The sequence below is a fragment of the Lissotriton helveticus genome, chromosome 2_1 (genome assembly GCF_964261635.1).
Source record: "Lissotriton helveticus chromosome 2_1, aLisHel1.1, whole genome shotgun sequence".
Classification (NCBI taxonomy): Eukaryota; Metazoa; Chordata; class Amphibia; order Caudata; family Salamandridae; genus Lissotriton; species Lissotriton helveticus.
In genome coordinates, this window is record NC_136059.1 from 1,693,314,469 (window position 1) to 1,693,326,858 (window position 12,390).

A 12,390-nucleotide genomic window follows, 5' to 3' on the forward strand; every position below is an offset into this window, starting at 1 on the left:
ATGCAGAGTCGCACAGGATTAAAAATGCGCACTTGTTTCAAGAATTGTATGCCTGGCTGGGCCTCCCCCATGTATTTGCCCACCTTTTCTAGTGAATGTTCAAAAGCGTCATTAAGCTGGGCGGTTATCCTTTTTTTCTGTGCCAGACTTAATTTTGCCCCTGAAGTGGTCTGTAGAAATGGCTGTAGTGACTCCACAGTGAGGACTGAATTGTTGGTTAGGTTCATGTGGAGGTCCTCCAAATAATCATATACCTTCATGGTCACTGGTGTCCGACTCTGGAATAACTCCATCAGGTTTAAAATGGTTTGGCATTTTTCTGCCACAATGTCCAATTGGACTTTAATGCACTCCCTTTGGTCGCTGTGCAAAATCTTCTGTAGATTTTCAAGGGAATCTGGGGGCGACTTGCTGAGTTGCATCTCAGACTCCACAAACCCAGCATAGGCCTCAAAGTGCTTGCAGTGGTACTGGACAGCGGCAAACCAAGAATTCCAGCGGGTACTGCAAGGGTCAGGTGCCACCCGTGCTTTCATCCCATGGTTCTCAGCAAGTTGGTGCAGGTACCTTCTCTTTCTGCTACCGGCCATGTAAAAAATGCGGGAGAAGTACAGAAGGAAAGCATTTAGCTTCACAAAAGGCTTCCTAAATGACTCTCCAACACGATTCATGATGTGTGCCAAGCAGGTGATGTGTATGGAGTTTGTATACAGATTCCTCAACACCGTGTTGTAGGCCTTGAGCATGTATGCCGCGTTGTCAGTGTTAAAGGAAATAACGTTCTGGAAGTCTATGCTGTACTCTGTGAGCACCTTTACAACAGCTTGCGCTACAGTCCCATGGTTGCACTGTGATAGGAAGACTGTGTCCACCAGGTGGGTATGGATCTGACGGGCACCCTGCGGAGAGACTACTGCAACTAGCACATTCAAAACACACCGCCCTTCGACATCTGGTGTTTCATCAAAGATGACACTGATCTTCTGATCTTTCAATAGCTCTTTCAGCTCGTTCTTGGCACTTATAATCTCTCTGGGAGATAACGTTCTTGCAGCTGATGACTTCCCAGGTATCGCTCCACCATTCCGTACTCGCTCGTGTAGGAACTTGCGCAACACAAAGTGGTCGGTTTTGCTCAGCGGAATGTTCAAAGCGGTGCAGACGTTAACCCACTCACTTATCATTTCATGGTTTGCGGCACCGGCAGCATTACTCTTTGTGAATAGCGAGTTCACAGTCATCTGGCGTGCACGTTTTGGCGAGGATTGAAGGTCAGGATCATCTGAACAGCGCTTCAAGTGTTTTTGGGACCGCACATGCATATCCACAGTGTGTTTCCGGATGTGGTCCACCGCCACATTACACACACTGCAAAACAGCACCCCACCGTCAGCGTACATCACGGTGCTGTAGTCTCTGGCCCGATCTGCTGCGGTTATCTGGGTGGGCAGATGTGATCTGTGCTTCACACCCTTTGCAGGCTGCACAAACTTCTCCATTCTGCTTTTCTTGTTGTGGCGCAGTCAGTTAACTCACCTACAAAGATAGTTGGTATTACTAAATGCATCTCAAAGGGGGGAAAGGCAATTGTTGAATGGGAAGTTCAGAAAGCGCCGGTGCTCAATGATAAGAAATGCATGCAACCCTGAAGCACAAGTAAAGTGACAAACTTGTTGGGCCATAACTGCAATGGTAAATGCCAGTCCCCGAACGGCGTTGAGCAAACAGACAGACAAATTGGACCAAAACGTGCCGGGCCAGCCACGTGCAAAGAAAGTGAAAGAATTGCCCAAAACCAAAACAAACAATTATGAAATTCCCCACAGGTGCTCAGAACCCCAAACTTACCTGTGCGCTGTGGCAGCTGACCCAATTGGCTCTTGCAACAGCAGATTCTTCCCTGTGATGCTCTGCAAAAGAACCAAAATAAAGAGTTAGGAAACTCACCAGGTGCCCAGAACCCCAAACTTACCAGTGCGCTGCGGCACCTGCCCAATGGCTCTTGAAACTACAGTTCCTTTCCCCACAGAGAACACAACAATTGCCCAAAACCAAAACAAACAATTATGAAATTCCCCACAGGTGCTCAGAACCCCAAACGTACCAGTGCGCTGCGGCAGCTGGCCCAATAGGCTCTTGCAACAGCAGATTCTTCCCTGTGATGCTCTGCAAAAGAACCAAAATAAAGAGTTAGGAAACTCACCAGGTGCCCAGAACCCCAAACTTACCAGTGCGCTGTTGCACCTGCCCAATGGCTCTTGAAACTGCAGTTCCTTTCCCCACAGAGAACACAACAATTGCCCAAAACCAAAACAAACAATTATGAAATTCCCCACAGGTGCTCAGAACCCCAAACCTACCAGTGCGCTGCGGCAGCTGGCCCAATTGGCTCTTGCAACAGCAGATTCTTCCCTGTGATGCTCTGCAAAAGAACCAAAATAAAGAGTTAGGAAACTCACCAGAGGGGCTCAGAACCCCAAACTTACCAGTGCGCTGCGGCAGCTGGCCCAATGGCTAGTAAAAATTCAGGCCAAAGGGTCAAGATTCAGGACAAAAATTCAGTACAGTGCAAGTAAAAATTCATGCCAAAGGGTCAAGATTCAGGACAAAAATTCAGTACAGTGCAAGTAAAAATTCATGACAAAGGGTCAAGATTCAGGACAAAAATTCAGTACAGTGCAAGTATAAATTAATGACAAAGGGTCAAAATTCTGTACACAAGGTCCAAATTCTGAACAATAATTTTGGCACAGCTTGCCCATCAGTTTACAAATTGCAGGACCTAGAATATCAAGTCACAGCTACTTTCAGATTTTCACCAATTTCTATAGATAGCCTCCCATGCCTTTCACTGCATGGCCCCGATATTTTGGACAGCAATTGAAATATTTATATCAAATCAATTTAAATTTGAAGTCAGTAGAAACGAATGCACACCCAGAGTACATTGCAAAACCTGCACAAATTAGAGAAAACATACCAAGATCATGCAGCACATTTCAAGATGTGGTAAATACAAGTCAAGTGCTTCAAAATCAATCCACCTAACATCTACAGTTGAAAGTGGTGGAGAAATAATGCTGATAAAACCTGCACAGCTAAAATATGAATTAATAAATTAATCTGTGGGCAACCCTGTGACAAAAAGCACCGGAAAGAAAGAAAAATGGACTTTGGGCCCCAAGGAATGCAATGTGGGCCCCCCGGGGCCCGCTGCGTGCCCCATGTGCGGCGGGCCCCCACAGAATGTGGCCCCGGGCCCGCCGCACAAAGGGCACGCGGCGGGACCCGCGGCAAAGCCATTTTAAAAAAAAAATATGCCCCCTGGGGCCCGCTGCGTGCCCCATGTGCGTCGGACCCCCACAGAATGTGGCCCCGGGCCCGCCGCACACCGGGCACGTGGCGGGACCCGAGGCAAAACCATTTTTTTTTAAATATGCCCTCCGGGGCCCGCCGCGTGCCCCATGTGCGGCGGGCCCCAACAGAATGTGGCCCCGGGCCCGCCGCACACAGGGCACGCGGCGGGACCCGAGGCAAAGCCATTTTTTTGTAAAATATGCCCCCCGGGGCCCGCCGCGTGCCCCATGTGCGGCGGGCCCCCACAGAATGTGGCCCCGGGCTGCCGCACACCGGGCACGCGGCGGGACCCGAGGCAAAACATTTTTTTTTAAATATGCCCTCCGGGGCCCGCCGCGTGCCCCATGTGCGGCGGGCCCCCACAGAATGTTGCCCCTGGCCCGCCGCACACCGGGCACGCGGCGGGACCCGAGGCAAACTCTGACTTGAACTTGCTTGACCCTGCTTACCGAGACCCGACGAGAGGAGAGCCAGCCCCGCGATGCAAAATCCTGGGAGGGGAGGCAGCAGCCAGAGGAGCAGCAGGACAGGAGCAGGTGAGGGGGGTAATGCAGGCGCACGGGATGAGAGAGACCCTTTGACCTGACCCCTTTCTATTGGCTCCGTGGTGATGAGAGCCACGGAGCCAATAGAAAGTGCCGGATTTCGCGGGCAGTTTTGTAAAAATCGCGGCATTTTTACAAAACTGCCGATTTCGCGATTTTTTGCAAATCGCGATATCCTGGAGGGTCTGATTAAGCATGGTTGCCATAAGTAATGCAAAAATGCCTGTATCAATTGGGAATGCATCTACATGGGTTATATATTCATAATAACAATAGCTGCACCACAATCCACCAATTGTTTCCAAAAATCAACTTCTAGGTTCTGAAAATATGCACATTTTCATCTCAAATACATGATTTCATTTTTGTATTCACATATTAATACAATTAAGCAAAAGTTTCTAATTCTGTAGGCTGAGCTGCACAAAGGGTAGCTGGAGAGCAGGTAGTAAACAAAGAAAAACATAGAGACAACAGTTGCATTTTTATATATTTATTAAAAAGCATAATTTTCATCAACTGAGCAAAACAGCTCCCAACAGTCGAACAGCAGGTATATTGTGATGCGTGTTTCTCATTCATCATGATTAAAAAAGTGTGCAATACATTGATTGGCCTGTTTTTTTGGACTGCTACAACACAACTGAGCAGCAGATAGAGGGAGAAATTTAGATCTGTGACATCAACGTGAGAGAGGAAGGTGTGCCACCATGGACATCAACATAGACGCAGGTCAGTGTCTTTATATTTCAGAATTAATTTCCGCATACACCATGATTTAAGCTGTAGCACCAATGACACAATGGAAAGCAGCCCCAACCCTTTACTTTTGTTTTCGATTTATTTCGCATTGTCTGACTAAAATCACAGGACAATCTGCAGTCAAAGGAGCCCACGTGTAACTCCCCGTGGCAAGCCGCGTGTAAACAAGAACGGCAAATTCCCGTTTTATTTAAAAAAACAAAAGTAACATGGAAATAAAATATTTACAGCGAAGTTCACGTGAGATTTGTGTATAAAATCCGGAGAACCCAGTGCCGTTCCCGTGCGATGGCTCAGCTCTTTCTAAATATACCAGTGTAGGGGAAGGAGGGCCGGCTGCAGGCAGAGGGAGTCACAGCCAGAGTCGAGGCTGTTTCTCTTACCGGCTACAGCCGCCTGGCGGTCCGGCTCTCTCCGAGGCTAAGGGGGACGTTTTCCTCTCATCTTTCCGCATTACGCAGACTCGCGGTGGACAAAAGTCCGCGCTTGCTCGACCGAAGTCGGCGGAGACAACAGCCAGCCTTTCAGAGGAGAACCATCAACATAACGAACAGAAACCCCGCCTGCTGCTGTTCTCCACCCGGCAAACATGGCCGCCCCTGCAGCAGCCGCCACAGCGCAGGACGAGCTGGGTGAGTGCGAGCCCTTCCCGGCTCCTGTCCACGGAGCCGCTGACAGTGTGCGACCTGATCCGGCTAAAGCCCGTGTTTTGTAGATTGGATTTATTTTTATGAAGGTGCCCGATCTGTGTGACAATAACCCCTCCCATATCCGGCTCAGGGCTCTGTTCTGTGTGTGCAGCGCACTTGTTACTCTGAAGCTTTTTAGTCGTAACGGTTGCGTGTTGCCTCAGCTGTCCAGGTTGTGCTGTTGCGGGTGTTATTGGGGGAGCCCTTGGGCCTGGAGGTGTACTGAGGCCCCAGGCCGCGGCTTTGCACTGTCATGTTACGAAACTGAAAGCTCGCCTCTCCTTCCGTGTCTCACTCCGGCTGATTTTATCACTCGACAGCAAACGCACCTCTGAATCCTTGCGACGTCTCGCGCCACTGTCTTGCCTCTGATTCGCGATCCCAACGTTTGGAGGACATACGTTATTTTTTTGTGTTGCTTTAATGCTGTAGGGAGCGGGTAATGACGATATGAGTGGAGAAGCGTTGGCCAGTGTAGTCTAATATTGTGAGACGAGTCAGTAATTAAACTAAAGTAGTAGTCCTTGAGCTAGGAGACTCATTTTTATGGTGTCATTTAATTTGCACTGGTTAATAAAAGGAACCCCAACAAGATCTGGAGTTTTCATGTTTCGGAATATTAATTAGCATATTTGGTGATATGACATAAAAGTGATATTACCCAATGATTGCTATCAGCCATAACCTGGTAAGTTATCTAAGTCAGGTAACAGAATTTGTTTTTGATCAAAGTATTTTACTAAAGTTTGAACAAAAGGGGAATGCAATTAATAAATGGAATGAATGATACAGGCTAGACAAACTGGTACATATGTATAAAGTTTAAAGGAACATACAAAAGCAGATATGAACAAAAGTCGATGGCAACAATAAAGGGAAAAATATTACACCATGTCCCTGTAAAAAGTATGAAACACGGTACATAAGTAAAAGTAGCACATGTAATCCAAAAACATCCGGAAATATTGTGTAGGGACTGGAAGGAAACAAGCCATGTATCAAATTATACCGTAATAGACCAGGGGGAAAAACAAAAAGAGAAAGGGGGAATAGATAGGGAAGGAGGGGTAGGGTTGCTCCAGTGGAACAGCTGCTTTAAAGGTAAAAATAGAAAAACAAACGCGAACAAATCTTAAAATGGTTCAGGTATTAGAGGGGTATGCCTCGGAGTCCTGAGCACAGGGTTGAACATAATTGTCCAAAGATCGCCAGACTATGTTAGAGATATTATCCGAGAGGAGTGACTATCAGAGTGCAGTGTATGAGCGCTACGAAGATAGGATACCCAGACTCACCAAGTGTGGAATGAAAGGTGTTGGAAGGACTTCTACTCTGTGAGAATCAGAAACAGAAATTTTAAAGTGAATATAAAATAACAAAACGTTAGTAATATTGTTCCATGTGCAAATATGAACATTTATTTCAAGCACCAGAAGTGGATGCTCCACACTTAAACCGATGTGCCTGCATTACGTCACCATTTATGATGGGAGGGTGTCCTATAGTGTCTGATGTTCAGGAACTGCTATAACTAGTGTGCTCTGGCCATGTTCCATCAACACAGTGACAGCAGAACTGCCAATGAAAAGCTATCTAGTACAGGCACTCTAGGCAGTTGACTTCCACTCAGGTTGGGCAAGCGAGATCAACAACCTTCCTTCAACCTAGATTCCACATTCACTGCACCCATGCTTGTGCAGGCAAAAATAAAGTACAGTAATGTCTTTTACAACATACTCTGGCCCTCTCAGGCTCTTCTTTTCTTGCAGAATGTTTTTTTGGAATTGAAGAGACCTTTTTTTTTTTTTCTTTTCTTCAAGGGACAGTTAGCTATTCATCACTTATCTCAAAAGTACTGCAATGTTTTACAACTGCATTTCTATTCAGCCATATAATTTCAATACTATTAACAGAGGGCTGTAGTACAATAGTATACTATGGCTGTGGACAGGTAGGGTTAGAACACCTCCTGTCTGGTACATTTAAAACTTTTTGTAATGTTGAACGTTTGCTATCAATGTAAAAGTTGCAACTAATGGCTGTAATATCACTCCACACCGTAGAGATCCACGAGTGACCAATGGCCTCTTCAAATTTTCTCTTCGTGAGTCTGACAAGGGACTATGCAACGCCTGTGAAAAATATCAAACCTAAGTAAAATAAAAAGTGATCATTCGAATACTTGAACATCAGCCCCTGTGAATTGGATTTGCCCTGGCTACATCCCAATTCCTAGTGTTCTTTCCTCAGTGTGGCAGAATGCAAAAGGACTAACCATATCCAAATCAGCTTGGTCCTGCCCCATTGAGTACAGTCTAGCCTGAAATGAGACTACAAAGCCTCTGAACTTGAACACAAGCAACACCAGACCGATTTTAGACCTTCACTGAGATTTTGCACATCTTTGTCAAAGCTGCCTCTCCGCACGATAGATTATACCCAGATCTTTTGACTGGGGGTGAATGTTTGCATTGTTCAGCATTACGTCCATCAATTGTTCTTTTTGCTTTTGTCACCTGAAACAGGAAGGGTATGCCCAGGCATGGGTCCCATGCTCACTGCGCTACTGGATTCAAGCTAACTTGGCTAGCTGGTGAGGGGTGATGCCCCTCAACCAGTCAGAGGATGCTTGTTTCCGGTCCATGGAGGACCACCTGCGTTTCCAGTTTGGGCTGGACTGTTCCTATGAGGAACAGGGTCAAGACTGATTTGCATATGTCTGGGTTCAAACTGGGGTGGTGTTTTGAACAAAAAACAATGGATTAAACCCAGATCTTTGACTGGGGATGAATGTTCACATTGTTAAGCATTCCGTCCATCCATCCATTGTACTTTTTGCTCTCTTCAGCATACCGACACTGACTGTTACAATCCCTGGAATTTAGAAAGAGGTCTTACTTAGATATGGATGGCATCAACTAATCAAGATGGAATTTCCCCACTCTCTTATGCCAGAATTGGGGTTTTCCCCCGCTGTTTATGCTTGTCAGAATCCTGTGTCCCTTTCACTTTTTTCAATGACCTTCTCACAAACTCCGCTTCAAAGCCCTTTATTTCTTGTTCATGTCCCATACTTCTTCTGTTCTCCCTTTGAAGTGCCTTCAGTAATTTTAAATCCTGTTGTGTACATAGCAATATAATCTCACATTTTTTTTCTTCTTTTCATAATACATTTCTTCCCATTTTCTTCTTCTCCTCACATGTTCTCAAGTTCCCTATGCGCCTAATGCTTTAAAACAGACTTATTACAGATTTGGCCTTGAAGGTAGAGTTGCTGATCTTGGAATTGAGGAACCAGGCTTGATCACTGCCATTGGCTCAACGTCCTGTGATTTCCGGGCAAATCAATCTCCCCCAAGGCTTAAAAAAAGAAAATCGTAACATGTTATGGCGCTCCTGTAAGGCTCACTAATGCCCCATGTCAAGGATCGTGGTTTTTAAAATTACAAAAATATATTCAGGCAAATACCATTCCATAATATCACTGTCATTGATTTTATATGTTTTTTGGTTTTAGACTTTCTCAGTATGATTGCTCCTAATGCGTGACAGCCGCACTTAACTGAATCCTTAATAGAATGAAATCTTTTCTAAACTTCTGCTTAGGGTTCAATAGATTGCTTTGATCTATTGGACTAGGGGTTAGGATACTTGCTTGGTTTTAGTTCTGGGTTGGAGAGATTTTAATTGTCACCTATGATACAACACAAAAACCTTAGGACTCTGCTTTGAAACATAATGGGCCTTTCATTGGTTTCTTTCAACATGGTTTTCAGATTTTTGGGATTGAATATTGCAATGTTTTTACATCACCAAATAGAAGTTATTCCTGAATGGTACGGCGGCCATGTTGGTGATCAGGTAAATGGACTAAACTGTGTGGTGATGTTTGTTATAAGGTTAGTTTATTTGTTCTATTGATTTGTAGAGTTTATATATAGCACAAATTTGACCTTCAGGCATCGGAGCGCTTCACAATATTTACATAGCAATAATTATGTGGTTTACAGATTGAGGTAGACATAGAGGCAACATTGGCAGTACGTCAGCGAAACATATGACTGTGTTATTATCTGTAGCTGGTACAAGTTTTTGAGGTAGAAAATAGCATATGAATATAGATGTTATTTTTACAGCGCATATTAGGGCACGCATAATGACATAGTGGCAATGCGTAGACAAAATGTGTGAGGACATTGGGATCAGTAGCTGATATATTTTTGAGGTAGAAGTTGTGTGTGTGTGTATATATATATATATATATATATATATATATATATATATATATATATTACCTTCTGGCGATAGCCAGTAGGTATATATAGTTAGGATTGTTTTCCATAGGGAAATCGCAACATTCTATTGGGAATAACTTTGGCGCCGGTTGAGGAATCTTCCTGAAATTTTCCTTAACTTTGCCTCGCGGCGCTCTGGTCCTTCCCTCCTGAAAGTTTGGGGGGGATTCGTCAAGCGGGGGCCGAGATAAAAGGGGGGTCCCAAAACGTGTTTTCCCCATGTTAATTTCCATAGGGCGGTTGGACCCGCTTTTAGCCCGAAGGGCTGAATGGTTTTCCACCAAACTTGGCAAAATTGTAGGGACTGGTAGCCCGATGTGCCTTTGCTATGTCTCAAGATATGTGCTCCAGTGGTTTTTACGAAAATTAACTTTGAAAAAATATATATTGGGCTACATTGGGCTATATATATGTTAGAGCCCAAATGTAGCCCAATGTAGCCCAAAGATGGCCACCAGAGACAAAAAAAACAAATGTAGACCAAATATCAGCCAGATGTAGCCCAACTATAGCCCAATGACAGAATGTCCCAGAGTGTTCTAAAGAACAACTAGAGCGCTAACAGTCTTACTTATGACAAAAGTATGGCACACCTGAAGTCATCTTGATTGGAATAAAGTGTTAACACTTAAAACATTTAATTTGCAAAGGAACAAAATGAGGGGGTTCATTTTGCCATAGAAATTATGATTAGTGCTGAAGAAAGAAAAATTAGGGCACATTTTGAGTGACTTCTCAAATCATCTTATATTTCATTAAAAAAATTCTGATATGCATTCTCCCAAGATGGCCACCAGAGACAAAAGAGCCTGTGCTTAAAAACTCTGTTAGCAAAGCAGGCATTTCAGATTTAAAAAACGTTTTAATATATAAAAACATTATCCGCTAATAGAATTAGCATTTAAAAAACCTTGCGAATTCAATGAAAAAACCATAGGTTTCAGGCCTTATATAGTTAGGAATTAGCATTTAAAAAATCTTGCAAATTCACTGAAAAAAACATAGGTTTCAGGCCTTACATAGTTAGGAATTAGCATTTAAAAAACCTTTGAAATTCACTGAAAAAAACCATAGGTTTCAGGCCTTATATAGTTAGGAATTAGCATTTAAAAAAACCTTTGAAATTCACTCAAAAAACTGTAAGTTTTAGTGGTGTTATAGTTAGATGGACATTTTACTCATACAAAACCATTGAAATTGCTCCTATATAGTTAGTTGTACTAACTATATTTCGCGCACCCGCAATCCACTGCTGATGATGTCACATATTAGATCATTCATGACATGGTCAGTGACATCACTGATAACATCTCAAATGACATCACTGATGACATCATCCACGTGACAATCACATACACCTTTTCATACACTATTACAATTTTTCATCACTCTTTGTAAAATACAGAGTATCATATTAAAATCCATTGTCACAGCAATACAAGTATCTAAAAATCCACTCAGTGATTCATAGATGTATACACACATCTAATCACTTACCTATGGATTCACTCATACATGCTGTCAATGAACAATAGAACACTATCAAAAATACTTATACATCTATATCGACATTAAACAGCACGCATCCTATTCACATATGAAGTCATCCTACTCACTTATGCAAACAATGGATCATACTTACATATTTACTTAGCAAAACACTTAAACAAACACCACTTATTCTATTCATTTAGATAGTAAGTCATACTTAGTGAATTATAAAATCACTATTACAAGTATACAGTTATCCATACAGTCACTCACACAATCATTGTGTTTTATGTATACTTATTTATATACAACAACTGACACACACACTGCCTTTTATTTTTCTAGTTTGTTGGACCTGTACCATTGAGAAATATATTTGCTCATCACCACACCCATAAAGATATTCACTCACACAAACAACTGTTAGAACATGTAGTTTTAACTTCATATATCTACTGAATCAACTATTCACACATCTTTGGACAGTCACACACCCCCCACCGAACCACACACACTTTCACACTCCCATACAAATACTCAGTTAACTAATCAATAACTAATATAGACTTTCACATAGCTAGTAACCAACTGTAGAATCAGTTTACACAACAACTGACAAAGTGATACAGATTTTCACACAGTTTAGTCACTATCCACTATATTTAGTGAGACATTATAAATTGGTCAAGTAAACAGTCCATTACACTGCTACTAAATCCTCCATCCAAATATTTATTTATATATATCCACTTATTCTTCAATGCAAATTGCTATATATATAATGCATATTTAAATAACAAAGCAAGCCACATTCACTGGATGATGTCATCAGTGATGTCATTTGAGATGTCATCAGTGATGTCACTGACCATGTCATGAATGATCTAATATGTGACATCATCAGCAGTGGATTGCGGGTGCGCGAAATATAGTTAGTACAACTAACTATGTAGGAGCAATTTCAATGGTTTTGTATGAGTAAAATGTCCAGCTAACTATAACACCACTAAAACTTATAGTTTTTTGAGTGAATTTCAAAGGTTTTTTAAAAGCTAATTCCTAACTATATAACTCCTGAAACCTATGTTTTTTTCATATATATATATATATATATATATATATATATATATATATATATATATATATCCATACTAATATTATAAAGAGAGAGCCCAAACGTTTGAGGCGGGTAATCTCAGTAACCACAGCACCAATCACAACACCCAATACAGAGTTGGAAAGGGCAGTTGC

At 42.8% G+C, this 12,390-nt stretch overlaps 1 protein-coding gene across 2 annotated transcripts in view; it reads left to right on the forward strand.

Annotated features, from left to right (window-relative positions):
• Positions 1-4,508: 4,508 nt before the first annotated feature.
• ECPAS (Ecm29 proteasome adaptor and scaffold) overlaps positions 4,509-12,390 on the forward strand; it is a 709,962-nt gene continuing 702,080 nt past the window's right edge. The window contains exon 1 of one of the 2 annotated variants that reach the window (XM_078676653.1): positions 4,509-4,634. In XM_078676653.1, coding sequence (XP_078532779.1) covers positions 4,613-4,634 — 22 coding nt within the window. In that variant the 5' untranslated portion in view covers positions 4,509-4,612. Of the gene's footprint in view, positions 4,635-4,768; positions 5,297-12,390 lie in introns of those variants that run through there. The other variant, XM_078676652.1, reaches the window with a different exon arrangement.